Genomic DNA, 21,911 nt, shown 5'->3' on the forward strand with positions numbered 1-21,911 from the left:
TAGTAAGGAGTGAAACAGGGACCTGAACCAAGTCAGTCTGCCTCCAAGGACTATCTGCTTGGTAACCATGCTAGTGATGCTCACCTATTTATACAACATAAAATTCACCATTTTGGGAAATCCCTGGCAGTCCAGTGGTAAGGACTCGGTGCTTCCACTGCTGTGGGCCCGGGTTCAGTCCCTGGTTGGGGAATAACAACAAGCCACAAGCTGCTTGGCGTGGCCAAAAAAAAAAAAAAAAAAGAAAATTCACCATTTTAACCATTTTATTTTTCCTGCACATTTATTGAGATATAATTGATATATAACATCATTTAAGTTTCAAGTGTACAATGTGATGGTTTGGTACATGTATATATCACAAAATGATTACCATTTTAAGGTTAGTTAATAAATCTATCACCTCACATAATTACATTTTCTTTTCTTTTGTGGTGAGAACACTTAAGAGCTACTCTCTTGGCAACTTTTAAGTATATAAAACAGTATTGTTAGTAATAGTATATATAATATTAGCTCCCTAGAACTTATTTGTCGTATAATTAGAAATTTGTATCCTTTGGCCAGTATCTCCCCACTTCTCCTGCCCCCAGCCCCATCAACCACCACTCTACTCTCCGTTTTGATGAGTTTTAACTATTTTAAAGTGTACAATTCAGTGTCTTTTAGTATAGTCACAATTTTGTACAACCATCAGCACCATCTAATGCCAGAACATGTCCATCACCCCAAAGAGAAACCCTATGTCTCCCGGTTCCCCTCTCTCATCAACAGACAACCACTATTCTACTTTCTGTTTCTATGGATTTGCATATACATACAATATAATACTACTGAACAGTAAAAAGGAACTAACTACTGATACACACAACAACATTTTGGATCTCGAAAACAACATGCTGAGTGAAAGAATCCAGATACAAAAAACTGCACACTGTAAGATTTCATTTATATGAAATTCTAGAAAAACCAAAACAAGAGGCATGTCAGTGGTTACCTGGGGTCTGGGGTATGGAGGTGAAGACTGACTGCAGAGGGGCAGAAGGGAACATTTTGGAGTGATGGAAGTGTCCTAAAACTGGATTGTGATGGTGGTTGCATGATATCTACATTTTACCCAAATTCATCTCTCTACTTAAAAAACTTTATGAATGTAAATTACACTTTAATAAAACTGTAAAAACAGAAACAAAAACACAAAAAACGCAAACATATCTGTCTTCCATTGGAGTTCAACTCGTCAATGTCTTCCTTCGTAGTCTGGCCCCAAATCTACCTCCCCAGACTCATCTCCCACCTCTCTCCTCTGTGCGTTCACTCAACAAACATCTTAACATTTCCTGCAAGGCCCGGTATTAAGCACTCTGGAGAGAGAGTGAGAGAAGAGAACCTTTGTCCTCAGGGAACTCACAGCCCAGTCTGGGAGCAGAAAGAAAGGGCGTTCAACCCTGACAAACATCAAGGATCCTAGAGGATCACTGAGTCTTTTTTTTTTTTTTTTTTTGGTGAGAACAGCGTTTATAAGATAAACAAATAGCAGGTGTACAGCCTGGACCCCCCACCCACCCCCGCAAACCCCAGTCTCGTTGCAGGCAGGGGGTCTTGCAGCAGTCCGCTGAGGACAGGGGCAGGGAAGCAATGTCCACAGTCTCTGTGTCAAGACAAGGCTCTCCTGTCAAACAACCCCCCACACTTCCTCAAAGGCTGTGGTGAGTTTTGCACAGGTAAGGGCAGCAGAGAGGGGGTAGCTGCTGATGGACACTATCTTTTCTGTGTACTCCACGTCCACCTGGCCGTGGGCAAAGGCCCCTACCACAAAGACAATAGGGTCACTGCTGGGCACCAGCTCCCGCACATCACTGATGATCGGGACAGAAAAAGAAGTGCCAATTTTCATACACCCAACTGGGAAGGGACCTGACACAGGATTCTTAATCACCTTCAAGAGCTTCTGGGGGCCATCAGCCGCTCGAACGCTGAGTTTGTGTAAGAGCTGAACCATGAGGCCACAAAAGCGGTCAAAGGTTCTGGGAATTCGAGTCTGCGGGTTCACGTCAATCAGCACATTCTTCTGAGTGTGGATGTAAACCTGTAGCAAGCCAGCCCGGTTCAGAGGGCTGTCCATCAGCATCAGCAAACTCTGGTGCGCTAGGTCTGGTCTCACTTCCCCAGGGTCCCGTCCATTCCTCAACAACATAGACTTGTGCTTGTCACAGTTGAGCAGCTCGTACGTCTTCCCCATCTTGACCGTCTCCAGACTGGCCCCTTCCGGCACCACAATGAGCCTACGGCCTCCGAGCTTGCTCCCCGCCCCGCGTCGGGGCCACTTGGGCGCCACGGCATCCCAGTCCTCGTCCTTCTCTGCGGCGCGCCGCTCACTGAGGATCACTGAGTCTTAAAGGAGAAGAAGAAGAAGAAGAACATACATTCCAGACACTTTGAATTACAAGTTTTAATCAAGTTTCACTTTAATGTTTTTGAATAGGGAATACAATCACATAGTTCAAAAATAAAAGAAATTATACAGTGGAAAATTTCCTCCCACCCATCTCTTACCTGCTCAGTTCCCACTCCACTCCATACAACCATAGTTGTCATAAATACACATTATTTTCCCTCCTTTTTAACAGAAAAGATAGCATAATACATACATTGTTCTGGACCTTGCTTTGTCATTTGGCAGTAAACTTTGGAGATCTTTCCATATAGATACAGCAAAAAATCTTACTATAAAAATTTTACTTAAAAATTCCATGCATACAAAGGAATATAGTGTTCCTTTGTATGGCTGTGCCATAATTTACTTATCCAGCCTCCTTTTGGTAAGCATTTGAGTTATTTCCAACAGTCTGTTACGACAAAAAAAGCTGTAATAAATAACCTCTTATAAGTGGTGTATTGTGTTTTTTTGGCTACATATTGAAGTTATTTTAAATCATTCACAAACACACCAACCACTTCCATATCTCTAGACTGTTTTCTCTGCCTTGAAATTTCCCACTCAATCCCTTTCTACTGGCGAACTCCTACCTTATCTCATGATCTAGCTCAGATGTCATTGTCTTGTGAAGCCTTCTGAACTCCCTTAGGCAAGATTGGGTTGCTTTTTCCTTTTACTCTCAAATATTCCATCCCCACATCACCAGAATTGTCTGCTAACACGTCACTCTTCCCCCACTTGACTGGGAGCTACTCAAGGGCATGTGCTATAGAAGATTTATCCCAGAATCCCTTAGAGCTTGGTACCTGGAAGATATTGAATAAAACCTTCATTGCATGAATGGTTAGGGCTGAAAAAGAGGGGTCATATCGCTCCCGTCCCTCACTTTCTGCTGCCTCCCAGCCTGTTAATACTTAGATGACTGCCACCAGACAAAGGTGGGCCGTGATTTCCCTTCCCCTCCCACCTAATTCCTTCCTTCCTGCCTCCACCCCTTTCCCCCCTAGGGAATCTGTCCACAGCTGCCCTTGTGGCCCTTGCTAGATTTGGCTATAACAGTGGTTTAGTAAGGAGAGAAAAAAAGAAAGAGGGAAAGAGACGAAAGAAGGGAGAGAAGGAGGGAGAGAAAGAAAGAAAGAAAAAGAGAGAGAGAAAAAGAGAAAGAAAGAAAGGAAGAGAGAGAGAGAGGGAGGGAAGGAGGGAGGAAGGAAATGGAGCCTTGGCTCCACCCATTTTCTCTCTTCCTAATCAAATCTGGCGCTGGCTGTCTCTAAAGCTAAAAGAACAAATCACTTGATCGTCAAATGCACATCAGTCACCCTGAAGCATAACTTCTTACACTTTAAGCCAAAGGAGATGACAGAGTTTACTATAGTGCTTTTAGGAATGTGAGAAACACTTGTTCAGATTTATCAATGTTAAGTGATCTTCAAAGGCAACTTGGATAACTGTAAAAAAAAAAAAAGAAAAAAAATTAGGTTAACTCTAAAATGTCAGTGTGCTAACTCTTACTTGGGGCTGTTCATTGCTAGGTCATTTCCACAAGAACTCTGTATATTATTCTGTTCCTTCCTAGGTGGGCAGTACAGGAGGTGAGAGCTCTCTGTCTCCACCTCTGGGATGAAAAGGTTAAAGCTCTGTATTCTCCACACCCTGGGAAGCTGCAATTTATAGGAGGTGAAGCCATCAAGGAAAACAAAAGGGAAAGGAAGCTTTCAAGCTTTCGCCTGCCTAGGACAGAGATGGATCTGGAAACTGAGACGTTTCACCCAGGGAGGTCTCAGGAAAGGTGGTAGCTTAGCTCCTTTGGGGCTGTGGTCTTCAAAATTTCTTGCTTACCTCCTCAAAGAAATTTGACAAACTATGTTTCTTCTTGTACTTTTAAAGGTCATATGTAAAATGTTTCATCTTAAGTTTAAATAATGGCAAAGTTTGTCGTTTCTGGCATATTATAGGTACTGGCATTTACAAATAAGATTGTTACATCATTCTTTAAGTGTATCCAAGGGAATCTAAATATCATGATGCATCTATCATCCACTTAAAAAATACAGGAACAAGCATTTCTTTAAAAGAAATTTAACATCATTCTTTTCCTCTTTATCTTGTATTTCCATTCCACTTGCCCCTGAACATTTTAATGTCATATTTTAGGCTGGAAAGTCTTTTATTGATTTGCCTATTGTATTTCCCTATAAAAATTAAAAAAAAAATTGAGTCTCTAAGTTTAAAACATTTATCTCTATTGTATTGCCAATAAAATTTTGTTATTCTTTGGTTCAGCTTTGAATATCTAATTTATCTAAATTACATATTATGAATTTTGATCAACTATTAAAGTGTAGAATATTCTTGCTGGACTAAAATATGTTTCAGAGTCAACTCTATTTCTGGTTTCCACTTGGATGGATAGAAGCATGAAACACCTTGTCCATTCATTCAACAAATATTTATTGAGCACCTCCTATATGTCAACAGGAACTCTAGGCACTTGGGATAACTTAGTAAACACCACAGATAAATCCCTGCTCTAGTGGAGCTTACATTCTAGGGGCAGACAACAGACACTAAGCAGTAAGCATAACACAGAAGTAAATGAGACCGTATGTTGGAAGATACAAGCTATGGGAAACAGGGTAAGGAGGATTCGGGGTGTAGAGTGAGGGTTCAGAATAGCTTGTGATTTTATTTTATTTTTATTTATTCATTTATGTTTTTCCTTGTGATTTTAAAAAGGTCAGGGTGGGCCTCATTGAGAAGATGACATTTGACTAAAGTGAGGGAGTTAGCAACGCAGATATCTGGGGAAATGTGTGCCAAAAGGAGGGAACAGCTAATGCAAAGGTCCTACCTTGGGAACCTAGCTGGTGTCCTCTGGGGTCAGCTAGAAGGTCAGTAAGGCTACAGCAGTCATCCAGGAGAGGAGTAACAGGAGATGAGATTAGAGAGGTAATGATCAGAAGTGTGGTGATGCTGATCTCATAGGACCCTGGAGACTATTTTAAGGATATAGACTTTTACTCTTGAGTGAAATGAGGAGCCATTGCAGGGTATTAAGCAGAGGAATGACATGATCTGACTTCTATTTTAGGAGGATCCCTCTGGCCGTTATGTTGAGAATAGACTCTCAGGGGCAAGCATGAAAGAGAGCTTTTAGAAGACTAACCCAAGCATGAGATGATGGTGGAACAGACCAGGGGCAGCAGTGGAGGTGGTGAGGGATATAATCTGACTGTGGAAAGAGGAAAGTCCAGCACGACTCCAGAGCTTCTGGTCTGAGCAACTTGAAGGATGGACTTGTCATCAGCTGAGATAGGGAAGTTGTTGGGCTGAAGAGATTTGAGGGAGAAGATGTGTAGTAGGCTGCTGGGTAGCATAATCTGGAGTTTGGATGAGAGGTCTGAGCTGAAGATACAAATTTGGGAGTAGTCATCATATATGATGACATCATATATCTTAGATGGTACTGAAAGTCAGGAGACTTGATTAGATCACCAATAAAATGTGAGTAGAGATAGAAAAGAGAAGAAATCCAAAGAATGAGCCCTGGGCCATTACGAGGTCTGGGAGAAGAGATGAAATCAACAAAGAAGAAAGAAGTCAGAGAATGAGGGATCTGATGAAGTGATGAGGAGGAAAACCAAGAGGGTGCAGTTAAAAAAAAAAAGGGTGAATTAAGTGGTTAGCTGTATCAGTTGTTACAAGCAGGTCAGTTTAAGATAATTGAGAATAATAGGTCATTGGACTTAGGCAATGTGAAGTTCATTGTTGACCTTGGCAAGAAGAGTTTTGATAAAGTGATAAGGATGAAAGTATGAATTAAGTAGGTTTAAGAGAGTGGGAGACCCTCTCAGCTGAAGACCTAAAATATGCCACATATGTAATCTCATGTGTGTTGTTATGATTCTATTACATATGTATGTCGTCTTAACATATACATCATATTTGGCATGTTTTTCAACTTTATATTAATTGTATCATATGGTATGTGTTCTGTTGCTCTAGAATGGGAGAACTAGAGACAGCACAGAAAACTCTTTTAGGAGTTTTGCTGCAAAGGAAGCAGAGAAATGGGGCAGTTACTGCCAGTGGAAGTGGGTCAAAGAGATGATTTCGTAGGACTGGAGAAATAACAGCTGCTTATAAAAGCTTATGGGAATCACCCAGTAGAGAGGGAAACACTGGTAAGATAGGGGAGGGGGGATAATTGATGGAGTGATGGTGATAATCTTGATTAAGCGAGGCAATATTGGGGTCTATTGCCTTAGGAGAGGGACTGGTTTTAGCTAGGAGCACGGAAAATTCACCTACGTAATGGAAGGGAAGGTGGAGAAGAGGTTACAGATACTGGTATGTGGGTGTGGGTAGATGAGATGGCAAGATTCTGTGGAACTTTTCATCTCATTGCTTCAACTTTCTCAGTGGAATAGGAAGCAAGGTTATGAATCAAAAATGAGGATGAGGGACTTTGCTGGTGGTGCAGTGGTTAGGAGTCTTCCTGCCAATGCAGGGGACACAGGTTCGAGCCCTGGTCCGGGAAGATCCCACGTGCCGTGGAGCAACTGGGCCCATGCGCCACAACTACTGCGTCTGCAATCTAGAGCCCAAGAGCCACAGCTGCTGAAGCCCGCGTGCCTAGAGCCTGTGCTCCACAACAGGGGAGGCCACCGCAGTGAGAAGTCCACACACTGCAAAGAAGAGTAGCCCCTGCTCACCGCAACTAGAGAAAGCCCACACGCAGCAACGAAGACCCAATGCAGCCAATAAATTAAAAAAAAAAAATGAAGATGAGAGGGAAGGAGGTACAGATTAGAGGACAGAGAGGTATGACATCCAGAAGAATGGAGGCGGGAAGTAGGATTCCTGGGCAGCACTAAGGACCCACTTGAAGTTCATGGTGATGAAATTAAAGTGAAACTAGTCAGTGTGATTGTGTTTTTCTTTAGCCACATTCAGATACACAGGGGCTGACGTGGAGTAGATGGAGAGCTGGCTTGAATCAGGACAGTAGTTTTGTCCAATAAGCACAGCAAAGGGGAAAGAGAGAAGGGGTTTAAGAGTGTATCCAAGGGAGTGATTGTAATGACTGGCCAGGAGGTTAAGCTGGGTAAGGATGGGAGAGAGGATAAGTGGGTTGCAGAATTGTTGGAGTTCGAGTACTATAGGGAAAAATGGAAATAGGAGGTGGTGTTCAGAGCGTGAGGTGTTTGAAATTGTGATGAAGTTATTGAGTTTGATGAGGCTGCTGTGATTATGCCAAGGGAATAAGTGGCTGAGTTGGAGTAGGACAAGATCCTTGGAGGAGAAGTCAAGGAACTGAGAGGTCAGGGAATGGGGATGATAGTCAAAGTACATATTACAACCTAGGATTAAGACTGAAATGGTATTGGAGTGACAACAAGACCATAAGATGAAAAAATGAAGGGGAATGAGAGCAATGATGAGGATACTGCATGACAAGATTTTTTTTCCTTATTGCACCTTATTTTATTTTATATTTTATTTTTTATACATCTTTATTGGAGTATAATTGCTTTACACTGCTGCGCCATTTTCTGCTGTACGACAAAGTGAATCAGCTGTATGTATACATATATCCCCATATCCCCTCTGTCTTGAGCGTCCCTCCCACCCTCCCTATCCCACCCCTCTAGGTCATCACAAAGTACCGAGCTGATCTCCCTGTGCTATGCAGCAGCTTCCCACTAGCTATCTATTTTACACTTGGTAGTATATATATGTCAATGCATATATGTCAATGCTACTCTCTGATTACGTCCCAGCCTCCCCTTCCCCTCCTGTGTCCTCAAGTCCGTTCTCTACATCTGTGGACGACAAGATTTACAGCTGCAGGTTAATAGGGAGGAGAGAGAGGGATGGCCTGGAAGCAACTGTGGAGGAGCAAGCAGGAGGTCTACCTCACCTCCAGGCCCAGACTATGAGGTGCAGGGTTGAAAATACAGGACCTGCTACGTGAGAGGGGGAGGGGAAGCAGTGCCCCAGGGGAAAGTCAGGTTTCCCTTACACAAGGAGGTGAAGGGAACCTGAGGAAATTCTGAGGAGGCTGAGCGTATAGGAACTGTCCTTTGCATAAACAGACAGACTCTAATGTGGCCCCATATGATCCTGCTTCCAGGTGTTCATGTCCCATGTGGCCTCCTTCCCCTGAACGGGGATGGGACTTGTGATTTGCTTCTGGCCTACAGAGTTTGGCAAAGGTGACAAGATGCACGTGCATAGATCATTACTAGAGACAGGAATGGAAGAAGTTTAGATATAGCAATGTTACTCAATTCTTTTAACTCTGTCTGAGGTATACAGCCAAGAGCCACATGTTGATCTATTATCAAATCACGTAGTTAGCTTTTCCTTCAATTTTGTTAATAACAACTCAAAACTACCTGACTTGCAAGATAACTTATAATCCATTTGTTTTGAGTCATTCACATTCTCAGCACAGACACCAATTTCTGACTTGTTCCTCTGAATTGTCCTGGAGGTTTTTTTACATCTTGGATCAATGGCTCCTTAGTAATGGGTGAGAGCTTTTACTTTGGTTTGTATGGTGGGAGTAGAACAGTTTTGAAAGGGGATGCTGTGTCTTCAGATGCTTTCTCAAGCTGTGTAAATCCTTTTTTTTTTTTTTTTTTTAAATCTTTGCCTGCATGCAGCATGTGGGATCTTAGTTCCCCCACCAGGGATCGAACCTGTGCCCCCTGCATTGGAAGCGGAGCCTTAACCATTGGACCACCAGGGAAGTCCCAAGCTGAGCCATTTTAGACTACAGTACACATGGCAGTGAGGCATCTGGAAATGAACTGCCTTAAAACTAGTCTTGGAAAGTCTTCATAAACCCCAAGGAACACCAGTTTGAAGAGGGCAGTTTTAGAGGCTGTTGGGGCAGAAGAGGAAAGAGCCCAGGCTGTGAAAGAGAGGACAGCACGGGATTAGGGTACTGGGTGTAAAACATAGATGGGGGAATAGCCAGTTTCTGGGTAACAAGACTTAAGAAATGACTTTAGAACCTTCTGATAGTAGTTAGTCTTGGTGGGACCCCCAACATAAATATTTCCTGTTTAGTGAAAAAAATATATATAATTCATATATGTTTTCTGAAACTTTAAAAATTTCAAATAAATGTATTTATTCTGTAAAATTTTCAAATAAAAGAAGTATATAGTCAAGAGCAGAGTTTTTATGCCTTTCTCTACCCAGCAGGTAACCTAGTTAACAGGTGTGTTGTAGGACCTTGTAAGTCCCTTCCAGCTCCGAGGTTTTGACTAAATCTCTTCCAACAGGAACCACTCACTTTTCCTAACACTTGTCCAGACTCTCAAATCTGTGATTCCATGATTGCGCATCTTTTCAACCTAAGGAGTCTCGAGAGTTTAAACACCTTTGGATCTAGTGACCCAGGGCTGGCGGAAAGGGAAGGTGCGGTCCTCCTAGTTTCCTTCCAAAGTACTAAACCGCTACAACTACCTTCTCCCCAGAGCAAGCTGTTAAAGTCTAATTTTTGTGCCAACGCTGATCCTCAAAAACAAGGCCCGCTTGAGTGCTATTTATAAACTTACGGGACATCCACTATACGCCGAGCTCTCCCGCGCTGCTTGGGTACTTTTTGGCAAAGGGACACGCATTTGTCTGATGACCACCGCCTCCAAGCAGCCTTTCCCCCGACCTCTGCGGGTAGCGCACTCGGCCAGGGCCACAGACCAGGCCGGGCGGGACTCGGGGCTCCGCGCCGACTGCGCCGCCCCGCGGGCGCCTGCGCAGAGCGACCCTCCCGTCACTCCGGCGGGAGGCGGGGGCAGCCAAGAGAAAGGAAAGCTGCGGGGGAAAAAGGGCCAAACCCTGAAATTACCCGGATGTGGTCTCCGCGCGCGCATGCTCAGTGTCCTCTCGACAAGTTGGCAGCAACAACACGGCCCTGGTCGTCGTCGCCGCTGCGGTAACGGAGCGGCTCGGGTGGCGGAGCCCGCGTTCGTGCCCGCCCGCTCTCTTCTGGAGGCCCTTCCCGCCCTCCCCTCGGCTCCGCGGCCGCCCAGGGGGCGGGAGCGGGCGAGGGGAGCCGGGCGCCCCGCGAGAGGGGCCCCCCTGCCGCGGGGCGGCCCGGGAGCTCGAGGCGGCCCGGCCTGCGCGGGCAGCGGCGCGGCGCCGAGGAGGGGCGGCTTGGCCTGGACGCCTCGGGGCGGGGGCCGAGGAGCGCTCCGGGCCGCCGGGGGAGCGACGGGCCCGGCGCCCCCGCGGACGAGCCGCGGCGGGAGAGCGGACGCCCCTCGCCGTCGCCCAAGCCCAGGTAACGCGCCATGTCCCCTCCCCTTCTCCCGGCCGGGCCCGCGCACCCCGCCCGCGGCTTCCCCGCCCCGAGGCGGGCTCCCGGCGGCGGGGCGCCGGGGAGCGCGCGGGAGGCCGGCGGGCCGGCCCGGAGAACCTGCGCGGCCGCCTCACGGGCCGGGCCGGGTCGGGCCGGCGGCCCCAGCGCGGGTCGGAGCGAGCCGCGTGCCTCGCGTCCCTCGCGCGCCGGGGTCGGTCCTCCGGCCCCGAGCTCCCCTCGCAGTTTGTCGCGGAATCAAGTTGAACTCGGACTGGGACTCCTGCCGCGGCCGCCGCTGCTCTTTGTTGTTCTGAGTAGTTTCGCTGTCCCTCCTGGCCGAGCGTGTCGGGTCGGCTGGAGTCTGTTGCCTTCGGTCTAAATGAAAGTTGTACGTGGTTTGTCTTAATTTCTTTTCTCAGGCAGGTTGTTGTTTTCTCTTTGTCCCTTATTTTCTCTTCCTGGTTGTGTCATTCCATTTTATGTTTCTGGCTTTGGTCTGTTGACTTACTTTTCGAGTATTGTGGGTGATGGCTGTATGCAGGAAGCATTCTTCGCAGCTGACACCCGCCCCCCGCACTCCTAATGAAAAGTAAAAGGCATAGTTTATCTTACTGCTAGGACTACAAGTACTGACCGTGAAATTGGTGTAGGGTGTGTAGGGCGGTGGCTCCATCACATGCCCCAAACTGCTGTTATGATTTCTTAAGCTAGATTTTAAAAGATTTTCAGAGAAATGGGTGTGTTTTGTTAATTTGGAAGGTTTTTTTTGGAGGGGGGGTAATAGGTGTAAAAAAAAAACAACGCTATTGAAAATTGATAGTTATTCCCCACCCCGAAAATCCTAGTAAAATTAAAAATATACATATTTGCCTATTTCTAAACAGTGTATTTTGAATTTAGTTTCTTAATGCCTTTAGTTTTTGGACTGTAGTTTAAGGTGAAACTGCCAGTTATTTAGAAATAATAAATATAAGATAATGGGGAATCTTTTTATTTAGTCTGAATTGATATTCTAAAAGCAGTTTGTCTTGGCTCATTTTTAACCTTTGACTTTTGCAAGAATTAGCATCCTTTTAGTCCCAGTAGTAGTTTGATTATTCGGGTGTTTAAAAAGTAGGTTCAGTACTTTTTTGTGTGGAAGAAACTATTTAGTCCTAATAGAAAATAGAGAAATGTATACTTTTACAAAGTAATTAGATTTAGAACATTGCATTTGAATAATTTTAATTGCAGTTTTCATAAATTGTCTTTGCTAAGTTGTACTTAGACTAAATTTATTTCAGGTGAAATTCAGCATGGGGAGTTCTAAAGTGCAACTTTTCTTTTTGTGCTAAGGATTTATTTTCTCTTTTGGAAAGTTCTAATATGGTTGGTACGTGACATTTGAAGTTGTAAATGATTGATATAATTAACATCTTAAAATATGATTTTTAAAAAATTTTATTTATTTATTATTTTGGGGGGGTACACCAAGTTCAATCATCTGTTTTTATACACATATAAAATATGATTTTTTAATTAGTGTTTCTTTCATAATGTTATGATTTTGCTTTCTGAGTGGGTTTGTTACAGTATAAATGTAATGCAGGTAGGCCAAGCCTTTAAAATTTGAAGTATCTTTAGGTCTAAGGGTGGTGATGAATTATGTCAGTTTAAGTTGAAATTAAAACTAAAAACCTTTCTAGAGGAAACTGATATAACATTTTGTGAGTCTATTAATAGAATTGACTTTTTCTTTGCTTTCCAGGTTTTTGGGTGAGGTTGCTTTAAAGAGGTATTGCATCTTAGTTTTTTTATTTTTGAAGTGGGAGTGCCTAGGTAGAAACTTCTTAGCTAAGTTCCTTCATTGTATATCTTGAACTTAGAAGAAACTGCAAATTGGTTTCAGAGTTAATGAAAACTTGTGCTGAGAAAGTCACTTTGAACTTTTTCGGTATAACTTTTATATGCATCATTGACCTTTTCCCATGGCTTTGCTGCTCGAAGCAATTCTGCTTATACTAGGAAGCAGTAAATCTTATTTCCAAAAACCTATGCTTCACTTTCTTAAGCTACATTTTAGTTGAGCTCTTTCACCATTTGTCTGTGAATTCATTTTTCTGCATTCCCCTTCAGGTCCCGCCCCCTCACCCCCCCAATTAAAGTGCAAGTATTAAACTAATTTATGCTGTCCGGTCACACTCCAGCTCTCTGGCTTGGAAGCTGTTTTTTCTGATTGAGCCCGTGTTATATTAACATCATTAGACCCTGTTCTAATTGAGCTGTGAATTGCTGAGGCCTCTAGTAGGGCAGTTAACCCTACAGGATCTGACTCACTCATTACATTTAAAATGCATATTTAGTTTCATCTAAAATTTTGTCTATTTTGGTGAGAACATACATTATTTTTCTTATATTTAAACTTTACTTATTTCAGTTCTGTTGTGTCCCCTTGCAGCTTATGGCTTTTTTTTTTTTTTTTCTCATTTTTTAATTCAGTGATTTTAGAGTGAATGGTTTTTTAAACATTTGCCATTTCAGTGCTTATTGTACATCTTTGGATTTCCTTTTTTTCCTGTAGAAAATAGTGTAGTTAGGCAGAAATTTTTGTTTTGCTTCAGTGATGATTAAAGGTGAGGTGACAATCATGTGTAAATATACTAACCTGACTGAAATGGTGTTGATTTCATTATTTTCTACACTAAAGTTAAAGGAGTTAGATCTGCATAACACAGAATTTAACATCATTTTGTTAAATTATCAAATTTCGGGTTTATTGTTCCACAGTTGATGAAGATTCAGTTGAAAAAGAGAAATTCAGACAGTTGACAAATATGTCTAGATATTATTCATTTGAGCAACTTTTATTATGGTACTGTTAGCATCATAATATGCCAAAACATATACTTAATAATGAGTCAGATTTAGAATTTTTGGATTTTTTTTCCCTCATCCTAAAATGTGTAATTTTGGTGATAGAAGATGTGGCTAAATTCCAGTTTCTCAGGAACAAGATATTTTAGGTTGTGTCACCTTGACACTATTACATGGGTGTACTTGGCATCTAGGAAAATTTGTTTTAACCATGAGAGTGGATAAAAACTAGGGTGGTACTTACCTATGTAAAACTAAGATGAGAGGTCATCCGAATCTTAGAATAAGTCTTGTTATTTACTACTTATAATAAATCTTATTATTTACTACTGCAAATATATCATAGGTGAGATAGCTACTTGAGATTGTTGGTAAAGAGTGCCTATTTTTACATCTTAATTTAAAGTTGGTGATAATTGTAAATACCTTTAAGCTTAAAGACTATACTTCATTATTTACGTTTTAAATGAGAATTGTTTGCAGTTTGGAAAACTTGTAACTGTGTGGTGTTCGTCTTTTTATTGCTTTTTTACTCCCAAAGTTTAGGGCAGTGGTTCTCAACCTCAGCTACATTTTGAAATTTCTTGGAGAGCTTTACAGAATACTGATGGCTGGATCCCACCTCCAGAAATTGTGACTCGGCTTGGGATGCAACCAATTCTGAGTTCCGAAATGGTTGAGCTGTTAGGGTCCTCTAACTTCTTCTTCTTTAAACTGTTTCATTTGTGTCAGCTTTACATTCTTTAAGACAGTGATATACACATGCACAATGTAATGATCTCTCACTTCTGACTTAAGGGGTTCCTTGAAGGTATTGCCAGCCATATTGGTTTTGCTTCCAAGTCTGTCCCTTTGTCTGCCTCTCTCCTCTTTGAATCTTTCTTCAATTCATTTGAACTGTCTGGTAGCAAGTTTTAGGAAGCTCTGTTTCCCCTGATGAGAAGTTGTTTTATCATTGCTATCCCAAATAAAAAGTTGATATTTTAACATATTCTGAAATGCTTACTTGGGCTCCTTTTAACTTTGCATCTAAACTCCAGTGGGAATTTGGTCCTCATAGGGGGTTAATCTGCTTGGAAACCATCACAGTTTCTAGGCACCGATTAACTGGTCACTTCATTGGTCCCTGAGAAACGAGTTGCATTGATTTAGGTTTTACTGTCAGAGGTTAACTTATACAGTGTGAGACAGTTGCTCAACAAACCTAGCTAGTTACCAGTTCTTTAGAGATCATCTAGAGGGGGCATGTTCAGTTCTCCATTTATCCATATATTACCTGAAGTAGTTCATAAGTGCTGGTCTGTGAGTTGCACATGCGTCTCTAGAAGAGCTATTTAAAAAAATAAAACAAAATATTCTTTGTCCCCTCCCCACATCCCATCCCAGAATACAGATTCAGGATGAGAATGGAGTGGAGGAGGCATGGGAATCTGTATTATTTAAAAAAAAAAAAAAAAAAAAAAAAGAGGACCTCTTGATTTTAAAGCCTTTGGATATTTTAGTATGCCTGTCTTTATTGCTTCATTTGTTTTAATATACTACCAGCTTTATTTTACAATCATTGGTGCACTAGAGTAAGTTACTTAAAATTCATCAAACCCCAGTCTGCATGTTTAGAATGCAAATCTTATTTATAATGTTAAAAAAAGGACTTCTACTGAATATTTGTCTTTGGTATGTAGTAAGGTGTGATTTTTGTATCCTAATGTAGATGAATGTATGTAACTCAGGTCTTTTTCAAGTCAAAATGTATTTCTAAATGTATGAGTGGATTAAGGTTATCAGCAGTATTCACTAGTGAATTCTGGAGCATTTGATATCAGTAGGTGGCCAGTTATTGTAATAATTGAATCATCTGGTGAAAGGATAACTGGAAGTAGTGCTTAATGTGGTTAGATAAACCAAGTATTACTGTACATAAACACATTAGGTGCATCTGTGTCGTAGAGATTTACCAAAACTAGTTGAAGGAAGAATTTTATATGTATAGATGTTGAAATTAAGCAGCTGGCTGATAGTAAGAAAAATGGCATACCTTCTATGTAATTAGTCTTTTTAATTAGTTTCATATATTGGTGACATTGCAATTTCACTATCTTTTTGCTAATTTGTAAAGTGAAGGGTGTAGACTAGCATAGACTGTATCAGTGCTTTGTAAAACTGACAGCACTCCTAGAGTGCTTTTTAAAGGTAGGGCCCCACTCAATATATATTTAGTAGGGCTGGGCTAACCTGCAGGGGGAATTTGGTTACAGCCTCTTTTGAAAGCTAGATGACTTGATAGTCTCCTTCATTTAGAAGGTTTTATGAAATGTATCTTTCAGTTATCAGTTATTAAAATTCACCCTACTTCACAGTCTTTTAAAATGGTGTTTTCCAAAGTGTGGTCCACAGACTCCTGGGGGCCTCCGTGATCCTTATCTTCTAGGGGTTCATGAAATCAAAATTATTCTCATAATAAAACTGAGACATTATGTGCCCTTTTACTGTGTTGACATTTGCACTGATGGTGAGGAAGCAGTGGTGGGTAAACTGCTGGCACCTTAGCTTGAATCAAGGCAGTGGCCACCAAACACACATTACCATTTGAAAAAAATGGCAGTTTCGCTTAAAAATATCCTTGGTAAAGCAGTAAAAAGTTTTAATTTTTAAAGTATCTATCCTGGAGTGCATGTCTTTTCAGTATTCGGTGTGATTAAATGAAAGTGTGCATAAAGTAGTTCTGCACATCAGCATACAAGGTTCATCTCTAGGAAAAGCACTTGTGTGATTGGGCTGCAAGTTAAACTAGCTGCTTTAATGGGACACTACTTTTATTTTTACTTAAAAGAATGACTGATAGTTAAACTGTAGTTACTTAGACTTGGATATTTGGCAGGCCTTTCCTTGAAAATGAGTGAAGTGAGCCTGTCACTTAAGGAAGATAACTCTTTGCTGCCAATGATAAAAATCTGATCTTTCAAGTGAAAATTTGATTTTGGGAAAACTTGTATCTGCCACCGTGGGCTTGCCAGCTTCTCAATACTTAAAGGATTTTCTAATGAGATTGGTGATGATATTTAGGAATGTGATTTTTAAAAAATATATTGATTGTGTAAGGAAATGTGTCAACATTGGGAAGGTCCTTATAACTCATTGAACCAGTATTTTTCCAGATGACCAATGCGTGATGTTACAAATCATGCATGGGTAGGAGAGCCATTCAAAATACAGTACGGACCAATGGATTTTTATATAACAGAGCCAAGAAGTTGATTGATACAGTTTCAGATTCCACATTGCAACTAACCTTTAGGAATTGCTGTTTGTTGCATTTTGGTGTTGAATAAAAGATGAATATCCATCATTATGGAAAGGGCCATTAAAATAGTCTTCTCTTTTCCAGTTATTTATCTGTGTGAGGCACATTTTCTTTCATATATGTTAACCAAAACAGCGTATCACAATAGATGGAATGCAGAAGCAGATGTGAGAATCCAGCTGTCTTCTCTTAAGCTGGACATTGAAGAAATTTGCAAAAATGGAAAACAGTGTCACTCTGAATTCATCTCTGTTTTAGAAAATAGTTATTTTTCATAGAACTTATATTAATATGTAATGGGTTTATTATTATTTTAAATTAATTTAATAGAGTAAATAAACATTTGTTTTAATTCATGGTATGGTAAATATTAATAGATGTAACTCACATAAAGGCTATTTGGAATTCTCAATAATTAAGTATGTAAGTAAGTGTACTGGAGACTAGAGTTTGGCAACTGCTATTTTAAAGTAACTCGTTATTTGTTAACTGTATTATTGACAAGATTACTGGTTGGTTCCATTGTTTATACATGTGGTTTGTATTATATTGCTGCAATTTCTGAGAATGTTATTAACTCAGTTTTTTAAAAATTGAAGTATATAGTTGATTTACAATGTTGTGTTAGTTTCAGGTGTACAACACAGTGATTCAGATATATATCTCTATATATGTAGATATAGATATATAAATAATGTATAGAGACATATATATTCTTTTTCAGATTTTTTTCCCCTTATAAGTTATTATAAAATATTGAGTATAGTTCCCTGTGCTATATAGTAGGTCCTTGAGTAACTGAATTTTTCTTCAGTTATATACTGGGAAATATGTAGCAATCAAGTTAAGTAAAAAGGGAATTCATTGGCTTGGTCTGGAATCAGAGCTGGCCTCAGAGTGCTGGATCAGGGTCACAAGAAGCCAGTATCACCAGGATTCTATCTTTTGGTTGTTTCCCTTTCTGTTAATTTAAGTCTCAGGTAGGCCTAGACCAACAACTCCCAGCTTCAAGTTCAAGCCCAGCAAAGAGAGAGTCGTGTTTGTTGTCCCCACCCCTCCCACCCACCTTGTAATTCCAACAGAACTCCTGGAGCTGTATCCTTAGCCTTACTTGGGTCTTCTTCTGTCTTTGAAACAGCTGATCTACCTAGGAGGTGGCTCTGGTTAGTCAGGATTGGGATTGTCCCACCTGCTCAGATGGGGAGAGTCTTATTGGAAAATCAGAGTACTGTTAGAGAAGGGGAAATATATGCTGGCAGACAAAAAACAAATGTCAGCTAGAGGATTTTGTTCATTCTTCTTTTAACAACCTTTAATTTATTCATTCAGAAAAATGTTAATTTTCAAATAAGATTATTTAAGGTGAAATTAGTGTACCAATATGAAATTTAAATCTAAGCCCAGTGGGTAAACAAGAAGCATATCTCTAAATTTGTCCCTTCTGTTTCATCTTAAAAGTTATTGCCAAAAAATGTTTTTTGTTTCTTTGATTGTATTGTTCCCATCTCAGATCTTTATAATCATTAATACCTGTGCATGTATATAATTCTTTGTGCTCTTGGAGGTTCTCCTCCGACTGACCTCATTTTGACGAAGCTCAGTCTAGGCTGTAACTTGTGCTGCAGGCAGTTGAACTAAGCCTGTGCTTAGAATTTCTTTTTAGTGATACTTCACCAGGGCAGGCTTTTTTTCCCCCTTGTTAAACTTAAGGACTTTCTCAAATATTCCCATATTTGATCCTTGATCAAAATATCTATAATTTCTAGAAAATATACCTGTATGTTTGTTTCCCATATATAGTGTAGTCAATAATCCAAATGTAAACAGACATCTGAGAAATGAAAAGAGGTCAACATTCATTAACTAAAGTTTATGAATTTCCACGAGAGCCTCTCAGGTCAGCACTCAGCCTTTTTAATTTTAGAGTATTTTAATTATCTTGGCTTTGTAGTCCATTCTGTTGCTTTTAGACCTGTGGTCAACTTCAGGTGACAGCTTATGTTTAACAGCAAGGCTAGAGACAAAAATACAAAATAGGTAGGTATAAGAACAAACCTGTGTTCCTTCTGCTGACTTCCGACCTCCTGTTACCCCAACACTGTGGGAAGGTTTGTTGTATTACAGTGACTTTATCTAATGCCTGTGTGTTAGAGACTTTCACGTAGGCTTAACTTCTCTAATGAGCTCTTCAAACTCAGCATATTTAAAGCTGAATTTGTTACTTAACCTCTTTTAAATCTTTTATTCTTTCTTCACCATTCAGTTAACCTATCTAGCAAATGGGCCATCTTTTGACTCTTCTTTTCACTCCTTATACTTAGTTAACTAAAAAAATCTAGTCTGTTTTACCTAGAAACATCTTATTCGTTCCCCTTGTTTCCATTGTCCATTTCCCTAATCTAGGCCCTATCAGTCTTCCAATCGGTGTCTCCTAACTGGTTTTCTCTTCCTCGTTGCAAAGCTCTTCTCCATGCTCTCTCTATAGTTTTCTTTCTAATACAGATCTAATGCTGTTATTTCTCCCCCTCTTTCCTACTGTAAACCTGCTCTAGACAAAACAACTGCACTTTTGTCCCTCTGCTTTTTCCTGTAATTTTCCTCAGTTTGGCAAATTCTTATTCACATGTGGTAGTGACTAGTACTGTTCCATCAATATTCTGAGGGCTCTCTTCTGGCACATGGTAATCTTGTACTTCTCTGTCTCCCTTCCCCACCTTGAAATTGGGCATGGTCCTGGGTTTCTCAGCTTCAGCATATTGACATTTTGGGCTGGATAAATTTTTGTTGTGGTGGCTGTCCTGTGCATTGCAGGATGTGTAGCAGCAGCCCTGGACTTAACCCACTAGATACTCGGTAGTACTACTTTGCCTTCCACTTCCCCATTCCACTTGTGGCAATCAAAATTATCTCCAGAAGTTGCCAGATGTCCATGGAGGGACAGTGTTGCTCTGATTGAGAACCACTGGCGTGGCCATATGACTTGGCCCATCCAGTGTGAGCAGAAGTGATAGTCCAGCAACGTGAGTTATCCTGTCTTTCCCCCTGCCACTTAAGGACACATGTAGAAACGGAGACTTTCTTAGCCTAATCTGTGAGAGATGACAGTGAGCAGTGATGGACATTGCTGTTATGGGCATATATCTGTGATTGACTGTAGTTTATGCAGAAAACAAACCTTTGTTTTAAGCTGCTGATATTTGGGAAGTGGTTATCACTGTGACATAGACTAGCCTAGCCTGATAGACTGATACATCATGCTAAGACTTAGCTTACCTGTGGATTTTTCATGCTTTTCTATTTCCAAATCACTGTAATTCCTACCTCTTGTAGGTATCTGTTACTTAGTGTAATGATATGTTTGGATTGTCTATATCAGTTGTTCTCCATGTCACCAGCTGTAATGCCACTGTGCCAAAACAACACGCCTGTCTTGGAAGGTCTGAATTTGTAATTGTCATATTTATGGTGATTTACCATATAAGTCTAGGCATCTAACCTCTTTACTATACTTTCTAATTTTTGTTGATATGCCTGAGCATTTTTATTGAAATACACACTTCATTATATATTAATTTTTCCCCCTTTATACTATAATTAGGGCATTGTTAAATTAAATAAAAACATAAGTAGGTTAGAAGTTTGTTTCAGGACAGCTAATGACAAATATAAATTCTTTGTTACAAAAATGGGATATTCTCAATAGAGTTGAGAACCACTGTCTGATGATGTGTTACTTGTTTTTCTATCTGTAGTGCTTTGCTCCTAGCAGATACAGTGTTTGTTGAATTGGCCAATTTATGGTCCCCAGATTGCTTTCATATACACTGTTGCATTTGATTACCATAGCCAGTCTGTAAACTTGGCAAGGCAGATATTGTTTCCATTTTATAGATAAGAGAATTGAAAGAGATGTTAACTTGCCCAGTCATGCTGCTGGAGCTTTGATTAGAATATATAATTTTGTTTATGCCCGTCCAGTGCCCTTGTCTACTATCATTCCATACCACTCTTTAAAAAATTATAATCTAGAGCTAATTCATATAGAAAAACACCTATATAGCCCTGCTGGTATTTTTTTTTTTTTTAAATGGTATTTATTTATTTATTTATTTATTTATTTATTTATTTAATTTCTTGGCACATGGGCTTAGTTGCTCCGCGGCATGTGGAATCTTCCTGGAGCTAGGATCAAACCCGTGACCTCTGCATTGGCAGACGATTTGTTAACCACTGCGCCACCTAGGAAGCCCCTGGTGTTATTTTTTATACAAAGAACTTTTAAATTATGTTTCAGGCGCTAGTGGTCATAGGAATATTTCCACTAGTTTTCAAAGAAATGTGCAATTAAAACAGTTTCTGAGATACTGTTAGGGCCAAAAATAGCTTAATAAAATTTAATAAAATTTAGAGATGATAACATCTGACAGTGAGATTGTGATGAAATAGTTACATGCATTGGAACAAATCTTCTGGAATGTAATATCAAAAAATGAGTTCAACGACAGAAGTATTTGCATTCTTCAAAATTTGTTGCAAAGGGACTTCCCTGGTGGCACAGTGGTTAAGAATCCGCCTGCCAATGCAGGGGACATGGGTTCTAGCCCTGGACCAGGAAGATCCCACATGCCGCAGAGCAGCTAAGCCCACGTGCCACAACTACTGAGCCCGTACTCTAGAGCCCGAGAGCTGCAGCTACTGAGCTCATGCGCCTAGAGCCTGTGCTCCACAACAAGAGAAGTCACTGCAATGAGAAGCCTGTGCACCGCAATGAATAGCCCCTGCTTGCCACAACTAAAGAAAGCCTGTGCAGAGTAACGAAGACCCAACATAGTCAGTAAATAAAATTAAATAAATAAATAAATTAATTAAAAAAAAATGTTGCAAGGAAATGACACCCAATGCAAAAGCTATATAGTCAACTCGCAAACATTTCCCTGGTATATGAAAGGAACTGTGCATGGTACTGGGAATTTTTAGGATGAGAAAGTGTTGCTGTTTTC

The 21,911-nt window shown here is 40.8% G+C and overlaps 2 protein-coding genes across 7 annotated transcripts in view; one reads left to right on the forward strand and one right to left on the reverse strand.

Annotated features, from left to right (window-relative positions):
- Nucleotides 1-255: 255 nt before the first annotated feature.
- On the reverse strand, nt 256-10,255 carry LOC130830991 (ribosomal RNA small subunit methyltransferase NEP1-like). Of its 4 annotated transcripts, XR_009047929.1 has the most exons (4): nt 10,015-10,255; nt 3,780-3,888; nt 3,031-3,246; nt 2,262-2,394 (listed from the first exon to the last, which is right to left on the reverse strand). XR_009047929.1 is itself a non-coding variant. In XM_057698324.1 (2 exons), exons 1-2 carry the CDS (start codon nt 10,019-10,021, stop codon nt 1,676-1,678), a joined length of 726 nt encoding a protein of 241 aa, XP_057554307.1. In that variant the 5' UTR covers nt 10,022-10,246; the 3' UTR covers nt 256-1,675. The 4 variants fall into 4 exon arrangements, 2 of the variants coding, with proteins under 2 accessions (XP_057554307.1, XP_057554306.1); XR_009047930.1 differs by lacking the exon at nt 3,780-3,888 and having other exon boundaries at nt 10,015-10,250; XM_057698324.1 differs by lacking the exons at nt 3,031-3,246; nt 3,780-3,888 and having other exon boundaries at nt 256-2,394; nt 10,015-10,246.
- A 24-nt stretch (nt 10,256-10,279) lies between these two features.
- Nucleotides 10,280-21,911, forward strand: part of SMAD4 (SMAD family member 4) — a 53,222-nt gene continuing 41,590 nt past the window's right edge. The window contains exon 1 of one of the 3 annotated variants that reach the window (XR_009047928.1): nt 10,280-10,739. The gene's annotated coding sequence lies outside the window, so the exon portion shown is untranslated. Of the gene's footprint in view, nt 10,740-10,966; nt 11,146-21,911 lie in introns of those variants that run through there. The other 2 variants (XM_057698321.1, XM_057698322.1) reach the window with 2 other exon arrangements.

Source organism: Hippopotamus amphibius, chromosome 11, assembly GCF_030028045.1.
Source record: "Hippopotamus amphibius kiboko isolate mHipAmp2 chromosome 11, mHipAmp2.hap2, whole genome shotgun sequence".
Classification (NCBI taxonomy): Eukaryota; Metazoa; Chordata; class Mammalia; order Artiodactyla; family Hippopotamidae; genus Hippopotamus; species Hippopotamus amphibius.